General features: G+C 20.3%; 1 protein-coding gene across 1 annotated transcript in view; it reads right to left on the reverse strand.

Moving 5' to 3' along the window:
• Nucleotides 1-22846, reverse strand: part of LOC102680094 (metabotropic glutamate receptor 3-like) — a 36003-nt gene extending 13157 nt beyond the window's left edge. The window contains exons 1-3 of the mRNA XM_031513816.1: nt 22843-22846; nt 10268-10493; nt 7709-7828 (exon numbers count right to left, since the gene is read on the reverse strand). Coding sequence (XP_031369676.1) covers nt 7709-7828; nt 10268-10370 — 223 coding nt within the window. The 5' untranslated portion in view covers nt 10371-10493; nt 22843-22846. The remainder of the gene's footprint in view (nt 1-7708; nt 7829-10267; nt 10494-22842) is intronic.
• Nucleotides 22847-26467: the final 3621 nt, after the last annotated feature.

A 26467-nucleotide genomic window follows, 5' to 3' on the forward strand; every position in this document is an offset into this window, starting at 1 on the left:
TAATAATATACATATTTTTTTTATACAGTTTTATTTTTACATATAAACAAAATAACATAAATCAAATGAATAAATCAAATGAAAATAGATTATTTTTGAATTATTTAAAATTGAAATTTTAATTTTTATTTCATTAAATTTTTTATTTTCTTATTTTCTTACTTTTAAATGAAAACATGTTATAAATTCAATATTTTCGAAGAATAATTTAAACATTTAAAATCACAATTTTTATTTGAAAAAAAAGTTCGAGATCTTTCAAAAAATGAAAACCGAATACCTTACATTTTTTAAATATTAAAAAATCTCTCACGAATTAAAAATATTAAGGATGCAAGGAAGAATAGCGACTTTCAAAGTATCATTTATTTTGAAAATAAATTTTTTGATAATAATTAATCAGAATGCATCTTGATTAAAAAAATCCAGAAAAGAAGATTTCAAGCATCAATTGTACAAATTTCGAAACAATTATATAAATTTACTTCAAGAAGTTATATAAAATATAAATATGATAATAATCATATAAATATTATATGATATAATATGAATCAATAAAAAATCATTCACAAAAAGTGATACAAATTCAAGCTATAATTCGGATAGTTCTATTGATAAAATTATTAGATTTAAACTCTATACTATTTCTAAATTAAACATAGCTAATTTCCATACGAGAAGAATATATGAAATTACGTTATGCCTCTTACTATTGCTAGATTAGATACGATACGTTTGGTAGTCATATTACTATTGCCCCACTATTATTGCTAGATTAGGCAAAGGCACGTCACGTGACACGATACGATGTTTGTTGGCGTAGTGGGGATAATATGACGTCAAAATATCCCCACTATTATTGCTAGATTAGACACGTCACGTGACACGATATGACGCTTAGCTTGGCATAGTGAGGATAATGTAACATCACATTATCCCTACTACCATTGCTAGATTAGGCACTTAGGTGAGATGATGTTTCGTTACAGTGGGGATAATGTGATGTCATATATTCTCTCTCTGTGGAAATTTGATGGAAAAAAACTAAGCTATTAAATATAGTAATAGAATCTGATAGCTGTCAGAATTTATAATTGCATTGCAACAATAAAATTATAAAACCATCGTATATAGTAAAATTTCTTCCAAATTTCTAACAATAAATCTAACTTTTTATGATGAATCGCGGTTGCCTTCTGCAGCTACGTGACCAATAATTTCTTCTCCCTTATTAACATGTTTTTTCGAAATCCATGATTTATAATTTTATTGCTTGCAAATCCTTAGCTCGATCATCCAAGGATGATCTGATGAAAAGATAGAAACGGTTACCTTCCCTTTCCTCTTTTTTTAGAGCCAATCTTCAACTTCTTTCAACCATTCTAACTCGAATTTCAATGAATTCTACCAATCCACGAGTAACATTCCCTAATCTCTATGACTTTTCGTAGAAATCTTATCATTGAAAAGAAGTCAGTCGTTTAGCAATCTTTAATTACAAATGAAAATTCAAAGATCCGGAGTTAACTCTCGTACTCAGTGCCTGCGTGAATTTTAATATTTACACTCTAATCGAATTGTAAATCATTAATTCGAAGGGTGATTTAATAATTAAAATTTTATATGACATACTCTTATATATTACTATATGAATATTATATATAGTAATATAGTAAAGATATAATGTCATTGGCTATTAGGAAAACGATTGTAACTTAGATAAATAACATTTGAATGTTTTAGTAATATCTGTATATGTTTTAATACATAATATAAAAAGTTTTATATTATAAAAATTTTAGATCCACGGTTCAATTTCACAAAAGATTCAATTTCTCTCTAGCATCTTTTCAAATTTCGTGTCAACTAATCACCAAAGCCTTTTAAAATATTTCTTTAAATTTTGGATTTCAATTAAAATATAGGATTCAACATAGGATTTAATCACTAAGAAACAACAATGTAACTTCAATTAACATCTTTTTTCAATTTTCTTGTATCTTCATTCTAACAAAACATTCGAATATTTTTTATTTTCGGCATTAAAAGCACGAGAAATAAAATCAGAGCAATTTTTTATACATTATATTATAAGTTACATTAGTTAATTTGAGAATTAATGTTATAGAAAGTCAAATTAAATTTATCATCAAATTGCCTCTATTATTCTTTCAAATTTCGTATTAATAAGCCACTGTGATTTTTGATACAAATTTTGTATGAAATTAATTTTTAAAGTTACTTTTTTATTCTTCGTTACATTAAAAAAATTTTTTTTTTCCAGTTTTTGGAATATTGCATGATAGTACACAATTGAAGGGTCAAGGAGGATTTTAACATGGCTGATGTGCATCATGATCAAGATTCAATATCTTCAATAACATTAGCAATCGATAACCAAACAACAACAAATCTCAAAAATTCCAGTCATAGAAAAAGAATAACACAATGCATGAGTGAGTACAAATTTTTTCTTTATATACTATGTCTGATTTTGAAAACGATTAAAATATTAAACGAATGAAAGATTGTTTGATATAAAGAGATTGTGGTATAATTATATTATATTATTATATTATATCATAATATGTAATTTTTTTTTTATTTTTGAAAATGAAATTCACCTTCGTTTTCTCTTTATATATATTCTCTACATTTATTTACAGAAAAAAATTGTAGTGCATAATATATTTCTTTATATCAAATAATTATATATATATAAATATATAATAATAAAAACTCTTTTTTTTAATAACTTATAAATTATTCGTGTTTAAGTTGTATTTAAATAAAATACACGTCTTGTATATCTGTTAAAATTCTTGATTTTAATCAGGATTTGATCATATTCAATCATTGCAGAAGAATAACTACAAAAACAAAATATGAATGTTAATTATTGGCATTAGAAGTACGAGAAACAAAATTAGAGCAATTTTATGCACTGTACAAGTCTCGTTGTAGCGTATTAATGTTAAGAATACTGAAGAAAAAATATAATTTGAAACTTAACATTAATATTTTATTTATTATTGGAAAAAGTACAATTTAAAAAAATTAACATGCAAGCTTTAAAAAATTAAAATCTTCTGATATCAAGAGAATTTATTATTAATTATATAATTGAATAAAAAAATAAAGGATCTGATTTGAATCATATTTATAAATAGCTTATCCGGCTATCTCTATTAAATAAATTCAATTACTAGAATTAAATATGTATCGAAAAAGAAATACAATTTGAAATTAATATGATTTAAAAGATCGACGAATCTTTATTACATAAAAAATTCAATATTACCCAACATTTGAAATTAACCATTTTTCCATACGCAAAATTCCAAATTGAATGGCATAATAAATAATAAAATTTACAATTTAAAATCAGAAAAAAAATTGTAAAAATTCATTAAAAAAATTTTTCGTGAGTAGGAACGAATTCGTTCGAATTTTAAGCCACAACACGGATTCAATCGAAACTATAAAAAATTGATTTTCACTTTCTTGAACATTCGAATGTTCTTCATTGGCATTAGAAACACGATGAACAAAATTTTTCGTGCACTATATTATAAGAATATTAATTCGAAAATTAATACGATCGTCTTAGTCAGATCAAACTAGCATTTAGAACAGAATGCTTAATTCATCTCTATTTAAACGAACAAATTCAATTTTGTTCAAAATCGTTTTCAACAAAATAGAATTTTGCTGTACTGTTTGAATCGAATCATAAAAAGTAAAAATTGTATCGAGAACAAATTAAAATAATAATAAGAAAGATAGTAGCTCGATAATAGCTCATCTACTGAACAAACTCAATCATTGAAAATAAAAAATTTCAAGTATCGAAAAATAAATAAAATTTGAGAAATCAATATGAAAAAAAAATTGATACAAATAAAATGCTTCATATTGCTATTTATATTAAAACTACAAAATTCTGAAGTGAATTTAAATGAACATGAAATAGAATGAAATATGTATGTTCTTCATTATCATCATCAAGATTCGCATTATAAATAGTATCCATATAATAATCCATATAATAATTAGAAGAGAAGAATTTCTAATTGGCTCAACGCTTAAACATTCAATTCAAAGAATATTAATTTCCATTAAACAAATTAAATCATTAGAATTCAAGTGTCAATCAATTCAAGTATTATTAAAATAAAATATGATTTGAAAATCAACTAGGTTTTCAATCATTCGAAGAAATTATGCAAATGTTAACTATATAAAGAAAATTAAAATATAAAAAGATTTTATAATCACAAAAAAGCTAGAGAATTATAAATAGAATGTTTATAAATCTTCATCTGTTTTTTATCAATTTCAAACGACAATAATGTTATTCTCACTGTAAAAAAATTGATCTTAGTCTCTTTGTGATTTTTTATCTTTTTAACATGAAATATATTATCTTGCATTATTAAATATAGTAAAATGCAACAAAAATATATACTTATGTTCGTTATGAAAATGTTCCTCGTGTGCCTATTTGATATATAATATCATAATCTCTTCGTTTTGTAATAAATAATTGTTACATGATAATTATGTATTATACATTCAATTAAATTTAGATATTAGATATTTATAGCTTTTTATATAAATAATTGATATGAGTTTTATCGAAATTTTTATTTTTTTATTTTTTTCGATAAAACATACTTATATTTTAATTATCATTGTATCAATTTTACACACTAAGAATATATTAAATTAATTGTTAAATAAATGAAAATGATTAAATAAATTCTATTATTAGAAATAGCGAACGTAATTGTTTATTATATTGAGGAACAAATTGAAAATACAATTTGAAAACAAGGACAATATTGAACCGTGTCAACAAATTGAATTCAAATCATTCTATATGAAATCGTATTCAAATGAATATTAATTTTTACAATACGTTGAAATCTCTGAACGATTATGAGAATTTGATCAGAGATTGTAAAAATTTCAAAACTTATTAAAAAATTCCTTCGTAGATGTAGTTGATGTAATCGCTTCATTCATGGAAAATAATTCAATGTTCTCAAAATTTTTTGAGAATGTAAAAACTGTTCATTATTCATTGCAGAAATAAAAAATTCAATTGATATTGATAACATACACCATTTTAATATATATCATAACATACACCGTTTTTAAAAAACAAATTAAATAAATGTATATATAATAATAATAAGAAATGAACTGAAAGAGATTATTTATGAACACAAAATTAGATGCAAAAATTATTTATATATATGTAAGATTTTTTTTAAGATACAGATATTTTTTTTTTTAATAAGAAATAAAAATAATGGAAATGTACGGTCTTCTTTCATTTTCTTATTATTAGAATAGATATTTGTATAAAATATCAAAATATGACTAAAGAAATCAAGTTTAAATGTCAGCTTGGAAATACAAGCATTGCAATAAATGTACAATATATTTTTTCACTATCTAAAAATGATTTAAATGAGAATCTAATTTGCAAAAAGTTCTCAGGAAAAGAAATAACTCTTGAGAATTTTGTTTTCAATTTTGAATACATTTCAAAATAAAACTTTCGAGAATTATTCTCAAGAATATTTTTTACAAGTGATGAAAATAACGATTAAATTGTTCAAATATTAAATTTCCATTTTGAACAGAATGTTCACTTGAAGAAGAAGAAAAAAAAAATATAAGTTTCACTCTCAAATGAATTTACATCTTTTAGGCATCTACCTGAACAATCGTGAATGTAAATGAATGTATGTTGAAAGAATATTAGAATAATTTGTTCGAGCATTGGAGTGCTATTATAACATCAATTAATTATCAAAAAATTAGATACATATGACATATATAGAAAGGAAGGTGAAGAAATTCCCTAATTAGAACAATTACATTTATTTATTGAAAAATAAATACGAAAGATATGTACAGAAACGAACATGAAGAAATTCTCCAATTAGAACAATTTTCGTTTATTAATAAATGAAAAAAGGGGAGTAAACTAGATATAGAAATCTAAAGTGAAGAAATTCTCCAATTAGAGCAATTATTTTCATTTATTCACAAATGAATATGAAAGAGGAAATTGATTCAGACACAGAAAATTAAAATTCATTAAAAATAAATTCTAAATTTTCATTTGGAAAATTGTTTACGATTTAAATCGTAAAGATATAACTATATCAAACAACAAAATTGTTCTATCAATGAAAATATTCAATCCATTGTTGGATAATGTACAAATAAAATCAACAAACTAATCAATTTAAAAAAATTTTAATTAAATCTTATTATTTTATTAAATCTTTAATAAAATAATCTATAAAAGCATTTTTTATTATCAATCATCCATTTATTGTTCGTATATGAATTATTTTGTGACACAAATCGCGTCCAATTTAATATTATGATATCGTTAAAATATCGATAATGAATGAAAATAATTTTTAGTTTTTTTATAATCAAAGTTATTATAAGAAATGTTAATGAATATCTATGGATAAATATTTCATTTTTGATTCAAAATTTATTTTTATTTACTTTTACGTGCTTTTTATAATAACTTTGAACACGAAATTATCACTTTTATCCATTACTGCTAAATCGAAAATTATCAAGATATTATTAAGATATTAATAATTATAATTCTAATTTATAATAATTTTTTTTCATCCTTTGGATGAAAATTCCTTTTTATTGATATTCAATAATGTAAGTAATATAACTTTTATTTTATTAAGTATCAAGTAATATAACTTAATCTATACTTAAAATACGATAAAAATATATAGTCCTATAATATCTAGAGTGATTGGTATGCTACAGTATCTAGAACATCATATTCGAAAATTAGATATTCATTTGATACATATTCGTGAATTGTTTTGACAGATTATTATGAGAATATCATCATTACTTGTATATACTTTATCTGAAAATGGATATGACTGATATCGTAAAAAATAATTCCTTTTATAATTAAAATGACTTCATCTTTTAAATAGTAGTGATTTTCTGCTTGTTTATTAATCACATATCAAAAACAAAAAAATATACAATAGTTTTTTGTTTATTTATTTTGTTTATCTATAATTTCATTATTTGAATTATATAAAAATATTTTTCAAATTCATCAGAATCACTAATTTATTATATTTAATTAATTTCAAAATATTTAAAATAAATACAGAAAATTTTAAAAGAATTTTAAAAGTTTCATATCGATATTACATTAGTTTTCTAATTTTGTATTTGGCTTTATTCTTTTTAAAATTTTGAGAAAATTATAAGTTCCTAGAAGTGTGTGATGTTGCAACATGAAAGATTAGATTGAAGAATATTTTATTTTAAAATTAGCACAGTAATTAATTACTTATTTTTCATATTTGACACATAGTAATTGATTCATGGATTTCTTTTGATATTTTAATTAATATATCTTTTATCTTTTATCTTTTAAATTATATTTTATATACAAAATAAAATAAAGATGACAAAATATAACACACATGCTTTAGAAATAGAAATAACAATACTTTGATTTGATTTGATAAAAATTTGAAAAATTATCTTAATTTTAATATAGTAATTGATATTCTAAAAATATGAGTTTCTTGAGAATTGCATTATGCGAATTGATTCTCATTATATTACCTTCTATATTATATATTCTATTGAAATCAAAAATGATGAAAAGCGTTTGACTTACATGTGTAGTTCCCGACCACTGTCCAATGGTACGAACCGTTCATTTTTTGATAATTCAAGATGGAATATCTTGGTGGTCCGTCAACCTCGTTCACGAATCCGAATCTACTCCCGGCTTCATCTGAAAAAAAAAAAAAAACGAGTTTTATTTTAGCAAAAGAGGAGTGAATCCATTTATAAAAATTTTAAAGAATTTAAAAAAAATTGAATTATTTTAACACCAATAATATTATATAACCAAATTATTAACCAAAATATATTATTATATATTTTATATTATTATATAACCAAAAATTTCCAGATCCTATATTATCATTAAATATAACTTAGTTCTTCTTCGTGAATTTTTGCACGAAGAAAATACATAATACGTAATATTATCTTCTTTACTATTGCTAGAGACAGAGTATTTACATTCTCACTTTATTCTACTTCTATATTATATATTGCATTGTGATTGACTGAAAACAATGACAATAATCGACAAAATATCAACATAAAATGAAATAGAATGAAAAACTTTACAGTATCGACAATATATACAGTAGTTCCTAAACAAAAAAATTCTGTTTGTTTATAATTGATATTTTAATTGGGACATTATGTTATTGCAGAATCGTTCTATTTCATTTTGTTTCGATATATCCATAGACTTTTGTTATTATTCTCAACCAATAGTAACAATACATAGCAAGGAAAGTAAAATATATTAAAGCAATATATTAAGCAACTCTTATGTCTTGAAAGTGAAGATATTATTTCCATTACTATTGTTAGATTAGATAAAAGTATGTCACGTGGCACGATGTAACTCTTAAACCAAGAGCACTTTTGAAAAAGTAACTAGTTAAAATTTTTAATAAAGTTAAATATATTTAATAATTTTATTTAAAATGAATTGAATAACATTTATTCGTAGTTATTATAGTTGATTCGCTCTTCATATAATTTCAACTATTTAATATTAGTAGTTTAATATAGTAATTTGCTATTATTTGATCTTTAAATAAATTATTGAAGTAATTTTATTCTTAACTTATCGTTAAAATTGTGCTCATCTCTGCTCTTGATTTATAGTAGACCAATTCACTATGCCATTTCTCCCCACTTCTGAGTCCCCCCCACTATATACTTTTTGAAGCGTAGAAAATGGATAAAGGAAAGGATAGAAGCCTACATTATTGTACATATATATTTTCAATCATATGAAGCAAAACAAGATAGCAAAATATTGGAATGATTAATATAAGGAATTGGCATAGTGATGTTGAGAAGATATTGTTTAAATCTGACATAACATTATTTCTACTATTATTGTTATGTCTACTAGATTAGGTATAGATTTGTAACACGATACAATTCTTGGTTTCGCACAATGGAGATAATATGACGTTATATATTCTTTTCTTCTAAGGAAATTGAATCACGTTTAGTGTTAATGTAAGATCTAGAAATTTTTCTTTTGTGATTTTGAACAGTAGTGAGATACAGTAATGCCTGCTTTGGTATTCATATTATTCATATTATTTGGTATTCATAAAGAAAACATTTATTTATATAAACAGGTAATTGTTGTTATATAATTAAATTATAGTAAAAGGAAAATATGAATGAAATAAAAAAATTAGTATCGTATATAATAAAGTTTTGTTCAGCAAACTTAAACTTTACTTTAAGATCCTATTTCCAAGAAGAATTGATGGAGATAACGACGTTAATATAAGCAAAAATATGGATTCTAAAATGGATATTACTATTATCTTTTTATCACAAATCATTTATGCATTATAATAATGAGATATCTCACGTTATAATATTAATGATAATGATAATTATGTAGAAAAGGAGATATGCTGATTTCAATGACATTCATCATTTTTTAGAATTAATATTTTGAATAATATTTTTTTTGTTACGTATATACGTATAAACATCACTTAGTTTTAATTTAAAGATATTTTATGTTTTCAATGTTACAATAGATAATTGAATTTCTAAAATCTAATAAATTTCTATTCAGTTTGAGATATGTTCATAATAAATTTGGACTAGTTTTGAATCAATTTTAATCTGGAAAAAATGTCATTTTTTTTATTCTAAATTTTTTAATAATATATTTTTTTATATCTTAATAAATGATACATGAGATTATTTTGTTTAGCATTGTATCAATAATAGTGATTAAAATCATGATAGTGATTAAAAAATAATATTTTTTAAATATATAATAATATTATTGAGTTATTATTTATTATTATTATTTATTAATTATTGACTTAATAATTCTTTTTCAAATTTTAAAAATTTATAATTTTTTTTCAAATTTATAAGCTTCTCACAATTTACATCGAAATATCAATTATTTTTTTTTATTAATAATATATAATAAAATCAACAATTATATAGAATAAATAATTATATCAGTTTATCGTTTGAAACAATTATGGAAATAATATCATAACGATTATAATAAATAAAAAAAAATTCTATTTTCTAAAACTTTGTTTCAATCCTCGAATAGAAAATACGCAAATACAATTTATTAATTTATCATTTTTACCTTTGAAAGACACCTTGGTCAAATATTGAAAGATATCCTCGTTCGGGAGCCGCATCTTGTCGCAGAGGCCTCTCCAGTTTTCACCGCAAACATTCCTTTGCATATCGTGAAGCGCGTAAGCAACTGCGTACACTGCGTCTCGAACAAAGTGTAGGAATCTTCGTTGTTTGTAGCCATTGCTCCGTTTGATTTTCAATTTCGGATCTCGGCAATCGATACGTTCTAACTAAAATTTGTCCATATTTAAATAACATTTTAACACATTTTGAACACGAATCAAATTTGAAATTTGATACGATCATTAATCTTATTAATTTAGAAAATATACATAAATTTTCAAGACATGTTTTTTTTTCTTGAAATAGTTAAAAAAAAACAGTTTTAGCTTTAATTATAAAATAAATTCGATTATATTTCAATAAATATAAATATAAAATTTATTAGTTTTTCGAGATTTTAATGAAAGATTTTCACTACTTACATTAAATTTTATATGTAATTATTTTTTATTTAATATAATTCTCTTGTAAAAATCTTTGTCAAATGTTTAGTAATTGATTTTGGCATTTGAGAATAATTTATAGGGCGTCTTATATAAAATTTTCAGTTACTTTTATGAAAAATTGCAAATATTGGCGATTCTTCATGGTTATTTTTAAATATTTTCATCTAATATTTATTACAGAATAATTTCTATCCTGTAATCAAAGCATTGTCAAATGTTTTTACAAATTGGTACTTTTTTATTTTTATACTTGACGTTGCATTCAATTTTATAAAAATGAATGATCAAATTTTTTGTGAATTGTAAATAGGACATCCTGTATATATTGAGGCCGATAAAGTTGAAAGTTATTAGTTACTCAATAATAATAACTATTACTACTATCAGTAATATTTATATATCCAGTTTTTTCTTATATATAATTAAAATTTAAAAACTAATTACAAAAAAGTATTAAATATTAATATATTTCTCATGTTATATTAATAATATATAATATATAATAATATATACATTATATTTTATTATTTTTTAGTATAATGCCATAATCAAATGATTTTCTTGATATTCAATTAAGAATATTTAAAGATTATTTAAAATATTGTATATACATTATCAATTGTCAGATTTGAAGAAAAAAATATTTGACAAAATCAAAAATAAAGGATATGATAAAATAGTGCATAATAATAGTAATAATGTATTAGAAAATATCTATAATTAAAACAATCAAAGCAAAAAGAGGAAATACAAATTATTCATATGCATATATGTATATATTTAAACGATTATAATTAGAACTCAAAATAATAATTAATCAAAATTATTATGAAATATTGTTCCACTAAATTTTACCAACAGAAAATAAAAAAAGAAAAATATTGAAAATCGTGGATCTAAGTTTTTGCCATGGATTACATATTATTAAAAATTTTTATTAATATCTCAATCAAATTAATAATTATTCTAAACTAAAATTTTAGATATATATTTTTCTTCTTTCAACATATCTATAAATTTCGTATTCGGTAATCGAGGTCTTTAGAAATTACAATCTAAAATATTTGACAAAATGTTGAATAAATGTTGAATAAATAGATATATAAATCGAATAATATAATAAAAGATAAATCGTAGATATATAGCTAGGTTGAAAAGTAAAATTGATATACAATTAATAATGTATATAATAATGTATATAAAAGAAAAAATTACTCAAAATGATGCTTCTTATATTTATATAAGAATAATATAATATTTTCCAAGGTCAAAATTAATAAGGAAGGAGTTAATTGATAAATTTATTGAAATTTCTAATATACATTGTTTAATAACAGAAAGAGGGATGAGATATATAATTTTTATTCCATTTAGTATCAAACAATGATATTCTTATATCTGACTTTCTGCCATTCCTCTCACAATATCTATCTCACAATATCTATAAGTAATTCATCTCAGATTTCGCCTTTTCTTAAATATAAACAATTGATATTATAATTTATCAATTGTTTATATTAATAATCTTATAATAAAAGTTTATTATAAACATCTATTTGAGTGTATTAATTTAATCTCTTTTCATAATTATAATAATTAATAACATTTTGCTATTTATAAATAATCACATATTACTTAATATTAATAATAATTTAATATTAATAATAAATTAATTCATCTCAGATTTCGCTTTTTTTAAAATATAAACAATTGAATATTGCAATTTATTATATTAACTGTAATTATATTAATTGTTTATATTAACTGTAAAAGTTTAGCATAAGATAAGCATCTATTTGAGTGTACTAATTTAATCTCTCTTTTTATAATATAATTTTTATAATTATGATAATTAATAACATTTTGTTACTTATAAATAACAATAATAATCACAAGTCCCATTTAATCTAATACAAACTTTAATTGTAACTTAATAAGTTTTAATCGATTTAATTTTATTCCATCTTTTTTTAACTTTTAGAATTAATCCAAAAATACAACATATATATCATAATTAATATAATATTAATTAATATATGTCAAATAATATAATATAATGTAATAAGAATATAGGATTGATAAAGATGAAAATTTAATGTAAATTTAATAATATAATGTAATATCATATAAAAAAGTTAGTGCCATAGAATGCTTATTCAGTGATTTATTCAGTTACAGTGAAATGTAACGCTTAAGAAGTTAAAACTTCATGGAAAAATATATTTATAATTTCAAAATAGATGTGTGTATCTATATACTATAGATCGCTATAACACAATACGCAATTCTTTCGATTATATTATCTTAAATTCAATCATAAGGATTTGATAATGCTAGAGAGAACTGATACTTGTTTAAATTTATTCATAAAAATTCGATTATTTAATGTTTAAATTTCATCAATTTATCAATTTAATCGAATAGAATTATTTAAAATTTAAAAAAAAAAATATACTTAGCCTTACTTTAAGTTCTTGTTTTTATGTTTTACACGGGATTTTTGGTAATTGAAAATGACCATTTTTATTACTAAATATGTGCATTGAAAAAATGCTATTCATCATTTAAGCTATTTAAAAAAAATTTTACTTTAAGTTATACTTTGACTAACTTAGCGTTACTTCAAGTTCTTGTAATTGTATTGCATAAAATTTTTGGTAATTGAAAATAAACAATAATCATTTTCGTATTACTAATGTGCATTAAAAGAATATACTTCACAAATGATATTTATGATATGTTAACTATGCTCATTTAGTATAAAATATTTATCCATCTATTTGAATGTACTAATTCAATCTTTCCTGTATTAAACATTTACTTGAGTGTATTAATTTAATTTCTTTAGTATTAAGATAAGATAAATATCTACTTGAGTGTACTAATTCAATTTCTTTTGTTTTAATATAAGATAAATATCGACTTGAGTATAGTAATTTAATCTCTTTTATATTAGCATAGAATAAGCATCTACTTGAGTGTACTAATTTAATCTCTTTTATATTAGCATAGAATAAGCATTTATTTGAGTGTCCTAATTCAATTTTTCTTTTATCAAGTATCTATTTGAGTATTAATTCAATCTCTTTTATATTAATATAAGATAAATATCTATTTGAGTGTACTAATTCAATCTTTTTTATATCAAGCATTTATTTGAATGTACTAATTCAATCTTTCTTTTGTATTAAAATAAAATAAACATCTATTTGAGTTTACTTAATTCAATCTCTTTTGTATTAATATAAATATTTAGTTGAGTGTATTAGTTCATATTTTTTTTATTATATTGAAAAAATAAATGATATTTTAATAAATTTTGAAATATAAAATTTGAATTATAAAATAGAAATGCAATGTCTTATAGATTTCAGATTTTGAGAATAATACTAACAATAATACTAAGAATAATACCAAGAATAATTCATTTCAAGTGATAATTTTTAAATTTTTAAAATATAATATCATAGATTAGCAGAATATTATTCTTTAATTTCAATAAGATTGCTAATATAATAATTAATACTTGCAAATTATTATCGTTAATACATATATTAAAAAATAAAATATCTGTCTCTCTTCATATTTATTTTGTTCAGTCTATATCATTACAAAATCTTTACAAAACAAGAAAAAAATATTTATGTTTGCAAATCTAATTTACTTTCTTTTTTCATTTTATTATTATTATTTTTTTTTCATTTTTAATATGCTTTCATGTCTAAATACAAACAGGATGTTCAACAAGATAAAACAAATAAAATTTTATAAATAATAGAAAATCCATATTTAAAATGGATATTTATTTAAAGATATTCACAATAATTAAATTATAATCACAATGATATAATGAGTTTCATTATGGTATGAATATCATAGAGAAAGATAAAAATACAAGAGTATCATTTAAATTATGTACAAAGAATGTAAATTTAAATTTATTTAATAAGTTTATTAAGTTTGAAATGTAAGTTTATTTCGAATTTTTAGTTAAAAGATATTATATAACTATACTTCTATGGGCACTATCAAAATTATAATGTCGTAGACAGGAATTAGCGATTTCGCAAAAAAATTTCAAGCAATTTTTTCTTTCCAAAATTTTTCGTTTCGATTTTGTTAACGATTTATTAAAAATATTGACCACATAAATCACAGAACGCGTAAATTTGTCGCAACAACTACATATCTAACATCCAATACGCACTCTATAATCGGCGTTATTGATTTAATAATAAATTTTAATAATAATAATTAATAAACTCGTAAAAAATTTTTGAAAAGCAAAAGATACTTGAAATCATCAATTAAGCTTTATCGATCGATTCTTGACATGTCTGACATATTATATACTTTCATAAGAATCAACGGCTAAAGTAAACGATATGAAAAATTTATATTTATTTTGGATGAATACAATTGAACGACTTAAGAAATTAACATTGCACGACTTCTATTTAAATAGAATATATATTTTTTTTTATTATGCTTTAGAAATATGGCACAATCGTATAATCAAAATTTTTATAAATATTAAATTTAATTAATAATTATTATTAATTAAATTAATTTAATTAATAATTTCTTGAAATTATGCTTTAGAAATATGGCACAATCGTATAATCAAAATTTTTATAAATATTAAATTTAATTAATAATTATTATTAATTAAATTAATTTAATTAATAATTTCTTGAAATTATGCTTTAGAAATATGGCACAATCGTATAATCAAAATTTTTATAAATATTAAATTTAATTAATAATTATTATTAATTAAATTAATTTAATTAATAATAATTATTAATTAAATTTAATATTTATAAAAATTTTGATTATACGATTGTGCCATCTTTCTAAAGCATAATTTCAAGAATTTTAATATTTATAAAAATTTTGATTATACGATTGTGCCATATTTCTAAAGCATAATTTCAAGAAATTATTAATTAAATTAATTTAATTAATAATTTCTTGAAATTATGCTTTAGAAATATGGCACAATCGTATAATCAAAATTTTTATAAATATTAAAATTCTTGAAATTCAAGAAATTTACGTGGAAAATTACCACGTATTACCACATACGATACCACGTATCGGAGGATATTGTATCACATTTGAACAACTGTGTTGTAATCTCATGTTTTATTAAGAGTTATAAATGTACACAGTAAAGATATGGTTATAAATTATGATTATAATATTGAAAGATATTATATCATATTTGAACAACTGTGTTGTAATCTCGTGTTTTATTGAGAATTAGGGGCATAAAAGTGGTGTCACCAATCGAAATTAATATAATTCTTAATGACAACATTAATTATTTATCGATATCATTTACATTTTTAGAGTTATATATTATAAAGGCAATTGTTACATTTTACAAGACACACTTACATCAGCAGAATTTTGCAAAATTTTTTTAAATTAATATTACAAAAAAAAATTATTTTGATATAAAAAAATTAAATTTATTTTTAACCACAAAAATATATAGAAATACAATATGGCTTGGTGAAAAATTATATGAATTATAAAAAAGAAAAATTATAAGACAGCGTTAAAAAATCACTTGTATCCAGATTCTAACAAGTTTGAAAGGATTACATATAATACTTATATTCACAATTTTTGACATATTTTGTAAATTTGAAAGAACTAAATATAATTCTATATATTCTAGTAATATAATTATATTATATTACTATATATAATTACTATATATAATTCTATATAATAAATGCTAATTAATGTAAACTTCATTTTTATATGATCGTTATTTCATATTTATTTTTATACAAAATTAATTAGTATGTATTATGTTTCAATGAAATAGACATTTGGTCATATGTATCACAATTATATTTTTAAGAAAATTTGTTCACATATTTAATTATTCCAATATATCTTTTTAAATACATTTTATATTTTTAAATAAAAGTTTTGATAAATCAATCATCACAGTTATATACAGTAATAATTATACATCGTTCATCAAGTTTAAATATATATTCAGTAAATTAAAAAATTTTTTTTTACATCACTTAAATGTTCACACATCGTCTGCTATTGCTATCTGGACAATATGCAAGCAACAATACAGCTTACAATTGGTTGACTACTTTTGGAATTGGCCAATTAGAAAGCTGAAAATATTCTTTAGAAAAATGAAATTGTGTTGAAATTGTGTTCAATATAATAGAACAAATGAAGAATAAATTGTTATAACAATCTTGAAATTAATATTTATCAGAACATTTAAAAGTATTTTTTGCTTTTTTATCATTTAATGCTCTTTTCGCCATTTTGTTGTTTGAATAAATCAATAATAAAATTTAATATTCAAAAGAAATGAAATAAAATCAAATTTTGATAAATTTAAATATGAAAAACGAATGATAAAATAATATTCAATATTATCTAGCAATAAATAAATTAAACAATGATTTAAATAAAATTAGATTACACAGATTTAATTTAACTTCTTATATTCACTATACAATTACAATAGATGAAAAACAGGAAAAATGCAGTCCATGAGATAATACGAAAAATGGAAAGAAGTTTAATTTAATATAATATAATTTAATAATTTTAATATAAATTTAAAAAAAAAACTGAACAAAAAAATGAGAAACGAAAACTCAACTAATTTATGGCAAATAAATTACAACAATTTAGAAATTATGTATTATAAAAAAGACTTTAATGAAAAGAAATAAAATTTTTGGATCCTTGAAATAATATATTATCTTCCAATTGATGTTATAATAATTATGTCAGTAATTGAATATTTGACATTGAATTGCCAATAGTAATAAAATTTTAATGATTTTTTAAAAAAACCATTTTAAAATTTTACATATGTACCTACGTTTCCACGCGAATCCATTTCATTTATTTTCTCAATTATTTTGAGAAAAAGAGTTTTAGAATTTATATATGCATCTACATTTCTATGCGAATCCATTTAATTTATTTTTTTAATTATTTTTTTTTCATTAGATCGAAATTTGAAAAATTTATCAATTTATTATCATCAGAAATTTTCCAAAAATTTATCAAATAATAATTTTTTTGAATAAAAGCATAAAAAAATAAAATAAAATTTTTTTATTAGGTTTAAACTTTAAAATATTCAATTTCTTTCGAATTCGAATATTCACAATTTTAATTATAATTCGTTTTAAGAATTATAATTCAATAAGAAGAAATGAAATTCTGAATTAAATGTTAAAAAATAAATAAAAGTAATTGAAAAATTTTAAGTTATATTGTTAATTTTAAAAATAGAAAATAATTTGAACATGTTATGTATTAACAAAATTAATATTGCAGTAAAAATACAAAGGAAAAAAATAAAAAAATTATTATTGATAAAAATAATGTCATTTTATTAATCTGAAGATATCGATGAAGTTGAATCTTCATTTATCATATTTTATTATTATATTAATATATAGAATGAAATTTAATCACTTAATTTGTCACTTAAATTAATTTATAAAATATTTACTGTATAAAAAAATGTTTCAAATAAAATTTTGTTGATATTAATAAGATTACAATATAATAATTAGTTTATTTGATTTCGTTAATGAGATATAAAGATCATTGTTTTAAATTTTTCAATTGTAATGTGTGATAATTTAATTGTAATATAGGATTAAAATCTAATAATTATCAAGATATTTTTTAGTAAAAAATAGAACAAAGAATAAATATGGCCGACTTAGTCTTTGCATTTCACATCATTTGATTATTTTCTAAAAAATAATATTTGTCATGAACCATCTACGATAGCTGAAAATATGAAGAATCATATTGTAAGAAATATATACTATAAATATATCATATTAATTACATTAATCATTTATGTATTTGTATCGACAATGTATGAACTTTATATAATATATGAACTTTAATTTATATTATTTAAATTAAAAAATATCTTGATAATTATTATTTTTTAATACTATATACAATACTGTTCAAATTAGTGTAAACAAATTATTATTTGAGATTTTTATAAATTCATATTATTATACTGCAATCTCCAACTGTTATGTCCTAATATAATTTATATTAGTGACGGACTAATAATACTATTCAATAAAATTATTAATATAAAAAATATTAATTTAAATATAATGCTTGTAATTATGGATAATGAATGAAAAATAATAAAGATTACCATTTTAAATGAATGTGATACAGAAAAATATGATGTGAATATGATATGGTTAATAAAATTTTCTTTTAAAAATAAAAATGAAATATAAATAAAATAAAATTAACAATGAATAAAACAACAATACAAATGATGGATCAATTAATATGAAAGAAAAATATGATAAAAAAAAGAATTACTCTTTGTGATGATTTAGTTACTTTTAATAAAAAATAATAGAATATATGTTAGAAAAAATAGTTTGCTTCAGTGAATTAATGTTTGAATTATTAATTTATAATTCAATATTGAAAAAGTTGACTATAAATCTGTTCTACTGCAGAAAGAACAACTTTTAAAAAATTAATTGAATCAAACAAAATAAGAAATATGAAATACTTTTTTATACAGAGAAATAGTGACAAAATTGACAAAATATCATTCTATTATAATATAATATTATATATCATAATAATGATTTAAATTATGTAATAACTGTAACATCTTTTATAGAATGAAATAGAATATTAAAGGGATTCTATTAAACTTTATACAGAATATAAATTTTAAATTAAATAAATAATAGTGTTGATGAAAAAACGAATAATAAATGAAAATATGACCAGGAAATTTTTTGCATTTTTAAAATTAATAATTGAAATTGTAATGAAGTAACAGGATATAGATATTGATAAAACGATTTGTAATTAATTTACAAATAATATTGTTAATAAATCATCAAAAATTTAAAAATTACACGAAAGAGAAATGCATTCTTATATAACTGGTATTCTACGTCAATACATAAGCTGTTAATTTATAGATACGAAATAACGAAATATAATCTTGATTAAATAATGATTTTTTTATCTCAATTGAATAATTATCAGAAGATAATAAAGAAATAATTCATTAACTTTCTCTTCCATACATATAGAAAATCATTGAAGAAAAATGATTTTATACTAAGAGAGATATTGTCAATAATTTATTAATTAATTAATAATTGGATAATTTTAACAATTATTCTAAACAAAAAAAGTAATAAACACAAGAACTCATTTTTAAAAAAATAAAATTGAATTTTTAAAATTTATACGATCAACCATTTTTTGATAACAAAATATATGCAACAACTTAAGTTCTTGTTAGAGATAGATACATTTTATTCTATTTTCATCTCACTAATCGAATTTAAATTTTTGATAATTTAATAATACATAGATACAAGTTAATTCAACCGTCTTTTCTGTATATACTGATTTGTTTTGTAAAATTGATCATTTAAAAATATTTTATGAATATATTAATCTAGTATATCTTAAAAAAAAAAAACACAAAAATGATAACATAAAAAATGGAATAAATTCTATGATTTATTCCAGAAATATCAATGTGTCCAGAAGTTTCTTTGATTATTCTATATCATGTTAAAGGCTCATGATTGTGAACATTTTGTTTCAAAAACTTTTATTTATAATTTTATATAATTATTAACAACTTTATTAATATGTGCACAAAACAACATATTACTATTTATTAAAATGTTATTATTATACATTTTATTATTAAAAAATGTTACCATTAGAACATATCTTCACTTTTTTTAAATTCTAGAATTAATATATTTGAAAACGTTATAATAATATTAATCTTTTATTCTTTAAACTTTTTTGTTCAATCGATAATTGTTCGATCCTTCGAATAACTGATTTTCTTTTTGAACGTCCTTGCCAAGCTCACAGGCTGTAAAATAGTATAGTTATCGTTTCTTCAACTACATTTCATTATTTCTTATATTATTTTTAAATCGTTTTTTAAAAATTTTTAATATATATATGTTTAAAAATTGATTTAAATATAAAATGATTTGAAATACAGAAAAACATATTTTGTTATATTTTTTTTTTACATTTGTTTTCATCTTTTGAACAAAAAATTAAAAAAAAAAAAACAGTAGAATCAAACAGTAGAAATAAATTTTGGTCAAAATCACGGATTGGATTAAGTTTAAATACTCATAGGATTTTTTGATTTGTTTAACAATATCAATTCCAATTATCCATATAACAATTGATGATCTTCTATGGAATTTTATGGAATAAAACAAATTTGTCAAAATTCCAATACTGTTAGATTTCTACCCAATCAATAATTGTTGAGACAAATCTCAAAATCATTAAACAGCCATTATATCGAAGGAAATACTATTTTTCTTTCTAGAACAATGCTAGGGACAAATTGGCCATTTACAATAGATGGCCAAATAACGGAAATTTTAACAAAAATTTTAATTCATAAATCTTCAACTAGATGATTTTAGATGAACTCATCGTTGAAAGATAAAAAACAAAATTATCTTAGCAATATTGCAAATGAGTTTCATTAAATATTAAATTAGAGAAAAAAAAATTAAAATTACATTTTGCAGATGTTTTGAATACATGCGAATGCACTTCAATAATCTTTTGATGAGAATAATTATTGGATTAAATAAATATATCATAATGAGTATTTCTCGATGATTTAATTTATGAAGAAGAATGGAAAAACATAAGCCTGTATTCTATTCCAATGACTAATGAAAAAAATTTTAAAATTCCAAATATGAATATTTACAAATTTGCATATTTAAGACATTTAATAACAAAGCATTGGACACCGTATGTGTACTTCAAACATTCAATGAAGAAATATTAATTTATCCCTGTTGTGTTCTTTGAGTAGATTATAGTTGAGATAACGAATAACAATTTGAATATGATTATTAGATCTCTTGTTCAACTTAGCAATTTTTTTGTATCATTACTATATAAGATCTATTTAAAAATTTACATTTAAATTGTATGCTCATTTATTTCTTCTTTTCAATTGTATTTTTATTTAAATAAAATCAATAATAAATTCTATAAAAGAATAAAATAAAATTAATTTCGAACAAACTCAAAAACTTCAAATTGTATAAAAACTTGTTCTTATATATCCAATAATGGAACAATGTTTTACATGAAATTAATTGAATTAACACAAACAATTCTTCTACTTTAGCAAAAAAATGAGATAATTAAATTCTTTACTTAAAAAGGAGATAATTAAATTTTTTACTTAAAAAAAAAAGCAAAGAAATTTCGATATTTTAAAAATCAACCTGATGAATGCACTTATGATCGAAATAATGCATTTTCTCAGTGAATAGAAATTTTATATCACAATAAAAATACTTTAGAGAAGATCATCAATGAATGTTCTTCAAAGCAACATTATTTATTTAAAGACATTATATGAAGTCTTTTAATTGTACTTCTGTTTATATTTATACTTACATTATATATTTTAAAATCATTAACAGATTACTAATTATTGCAAATAAGATTTTTGTGCAAAATCATATTTTTAGGAAATAAAAAAACAAATAGAATTATATTCATCATAAGAGTATTTTGAATAATATTTTTATTTTTGCATAAAGCATATATTTTGCATATTTTTTAGAATACATCTAAGAATGTATACATGTATATGTTATTTTTAATATATATATATATTTTGATTGTATATTATATATTTATTATTGATTATACAATAAATAAGTTTTGTATTCTTAAGTTATTAACTGCGCGTCACATGATTTCCATTAATACTAAGTACATCGTGTCACACGACATTTCTGCATAGTATAACAGTAGCAATGGAAACAATATGATGTTGAGTATTCTTTTTATGTAAAAATTCATTATAGAGAAATAAATATATGAATAATTTTTGGTTAAGGAGACAACGTATTGTCCTTGCATCCCAAAAAATAACCAAATTAATATTTCTAATTATATCCTGCAAGTGGCCGATCTTTTTCATTCTTATAGTGTATACGCACTGTATTTTCATACTTATTACACGTAAGTTCAATCAACAAACGATTGGCAGATGTAACGTTGGATGTATAATTTCATAAAATTTTGAGAGAAATGTTTTATTCACATTTTTAACTGTTTCTCCTTATATTATAATAATATCATTATTATTAATTAAAAAAAAAATAAATAAAAAGTTCAGAATTGAAGACGAATCAATATATTTTAAATCTATTTTTCTCTTATTTAAAAAGAATAAGATAATTTAAAAATTATAATAAAATAATAATTTATATTGAAAAAGCTCTACATTTCTTCTTTAAATTCAAAAGCCTCAATTCTCATAATAGAAGAAGTAAGTACTATTGAATATAAAAACAGAAATTGAATGAAGAATCAAATAAGCAAGATCATCGAAAAACGAAGTGTGAATTATTTTTAGAAAATAAGGAAAAACAATTTTTAATTGAAATTAATTTTTAATTATTTATAATTAAAATTATATGAGTTTAATAATTTCGAAATGAAGAATAATAAAATCGGGGATAATAATTATGAATTCAAATAATTAAAATTAGTGAGTCTAATAACTTTGAAATGAAAAATAAGAAAAATAGAGAATGATAATTATAAATAATTATAATTCTTAATAAATATGCTAAAGTTTCCTAAAGAATACTATAATAAAAAAAATTTAATAATGCAATAATTCTAACAAATATTTTATGAAAAAAAAAAAATTATAAAAGCATAGTCTAAATAATAAAGAATTATATGATCAGACAAAATTATCCCAAATTTAAATGAATCATTTTTTTATTTTAAAAAATAAAAGAAAAATCATTTTAATTAAATAATAAAATTAAAATAGAAAATTATATTTAATTTAAAATGAAAAAACAAAAATAATAAGAAGGAAAAGGTAATTACAAATAATTATGATATTGATACTATTATATAATAAATTTATATTCCTTTTTTGAAAGAAAAAAATTATCATCAAATTTTGTTTAACTAAATCCAACAAATGTTCCAAAAAATATTCCAAAAAATATTCCAAAAAATATTCCAAAAAATATTCCAAAAAATATTCCAAGAAAAGATATATAATTTTCTTCATTATTAATGATTATTGTATTTAATTTAGTTTTGTTAGTTATAATTTTATTTATGAATTATTATATATTATTTTATGAATTAGTTATAATATTATATAATACCATTATAATTTCTAATTTATTTATTATATTTATTTATTTTTATATTATCAGTATATTATATTATAATTATTTATTATTTATTATATTATATATTATACATTATACTTAAAAATTAATGTATATAAAGTATATAATGTCCTATAGAATTGGAATATCTTTCAAACGATTAAAGATAGAAAAAATTGTTGCAAATTAAACATTAATAATGTTAAAATAAATGTTAAAAATTAAACATTCAATAAACTATAATCTGGATATAATTTTATGCATTAATTATATTAATCTAATTGCAAATATCACGAATTATTTACATTATAACAAATATTCAAATGATACCATTACAATAATAATATTTCTTTCTTTGTCTTATTTAGTACACTAATCGATAACAATTAATTCATGTTACAAAAATTGTAATAAATCGCGATATCTGCACATATACTCAAATAAATTAAATTTTAATTATAATATTTTATGAATAGTTTATATATTATGAATAGTTTAACACTTTTTTATAGAGATTAAAAAAATTATACTCAGATTATGCTTCATTTCAAATTTGTTTTAATTTGTTTTTTCTATCTCTAACTATTTAGAAGATATATAAGATTCCAATTCTATAGGATACATCTTGTATAATGAAAATTGAAATTTTTATTTTTTTATTTTCAATGTTATAATGAATTTATCTTGCAGAAATACAGATTTGATTGTTTTGAAATATATCTTATCATTTATTTGCTATTTTCTTTTTTATTTAAATTTTAAATGCATCATTTAAAAATAAAATTTTGAAAAATTAACTTCCTAAAAAATTAAATTATTTCCATCTTTCTTAATACATATTGAATACTAAATATTTTGTTATATGTTACAGTTTTTTTATAATTATACTTTGATTCCTGAATCAAACAGAGATATAGTCTTTCTATCTCTGTTTCAGTTCATCCAACGAATAGAAGAATAAAATAAAAAGAAAGGAAAAAGAAGAAAATGGATGACAAGAAAAGACAATGAAATGGAGGAAGTAAGAATAATAATGACACAGACCTATGTAATTAATATAAGGTAATATAGAGTAATAAAAATTAAATGTGTTCTGGAAATGCTTAAAAAATGCATTCAGCTAGAAAATTGGAATAAAAAAATATAATTTTTAAAAATATAACCTGTGACTTTCACAGTGTTTTTGCAAGATCATTGCAAATTCGAATACATATCCATGATATGTTTCTCTCAATGCCATGTAATATTTTTCAAATATTTTTTTCCATCATTCAATTTTGAGAATATTTAACATTCCATAATATGTCTCTTTCAATATCATGTAATATATGCTTCAAATATTTTTTTGCATTCATAAATTTTGAAAACATTTCAAAATAAAATATATTATATATTATAAATATAGGGACAGGAATATAACAGAATGCACACATTTGCATCTTTGTTTTTGGTAATGATGGAATTAACATCATGCAATAATTTGAATAATTGATACAAAATAATTATCATAGAATTGGACAACATCAATTATTCGACGAGGTAAGTATTCTGAAAATTATTGATGATGATTCTTTATTTGATTTCATTTGTTTTATTATTATTTGTAAAGTATTATTATATGTAATTGTAAAGATATATGTATCTTAAAGACTGTTCAATTATTCCAGGAATTGGTGAGGATAATAACTTTGTGATAAATGGACAAAAAATATAATAGTTATATGTTAATTTATTAAAAATTATTTTTAATAAAAGTATATAGTTTTAAGTATATATATATTTATAGTTATATATAAGTATATATAAAATGTTATATGTTAAATGGAATAGATATTAAAAAGCAAGATATATATAATCATTTCATATGCTTATAATAAAAGCCAAAAGTTAAACATTAATATTAGATAAAAAATATTTTAACTATTATATTTTAATTATTAATCAAACTGTTTTTTTTTTAAATTGATTTTTTGCTTTTGCAATTATTAAAAATATTTTGCATAAAATTAACATTAACAACATGTCCAATATTATTTTATTCATCTATCATATATATATACGATATAAATATTTGTATGATAAATCTATAATATATAATAGCTCTATATAATATATAAAAACATATAACAATAAATATTTAAGAATTATATTTATAATCGATAATGTTAGAAACGTAATATTTATTCTTTGTGAATTTACAACAATATCTTTTCCAAAACTTCTATTAGCCAAATTTTTTTTTCAAAAAAATTTCTTTCTTTTTCATTAAAAACTATTTTTTTAATGAAATAATGTGTTTATTTAATATCATACAGATTTAATATATTCATATGTTTTATATTTTACATATTTTAAAGCAGTAATATTTTATATTTTGTTTTTATTTATTTATTTATTATTTATTTTATTTATTTATTTATTTATTATTTATTTTATTTATTT

Source organism: Apis dorsata, unplaced genomic scaffold (assembly GCF_000469605.1).
Source record: "Apis dorsata unplaced genomic scaffold, Apis dorsata 1.3 scaffold_741, whole genome shotgun sequence".
NCBI lineage: Eukaryota > Metazoa > Arthropoda > Insecta > Hymenoptera > Apidae > Apis > Apis dorsata.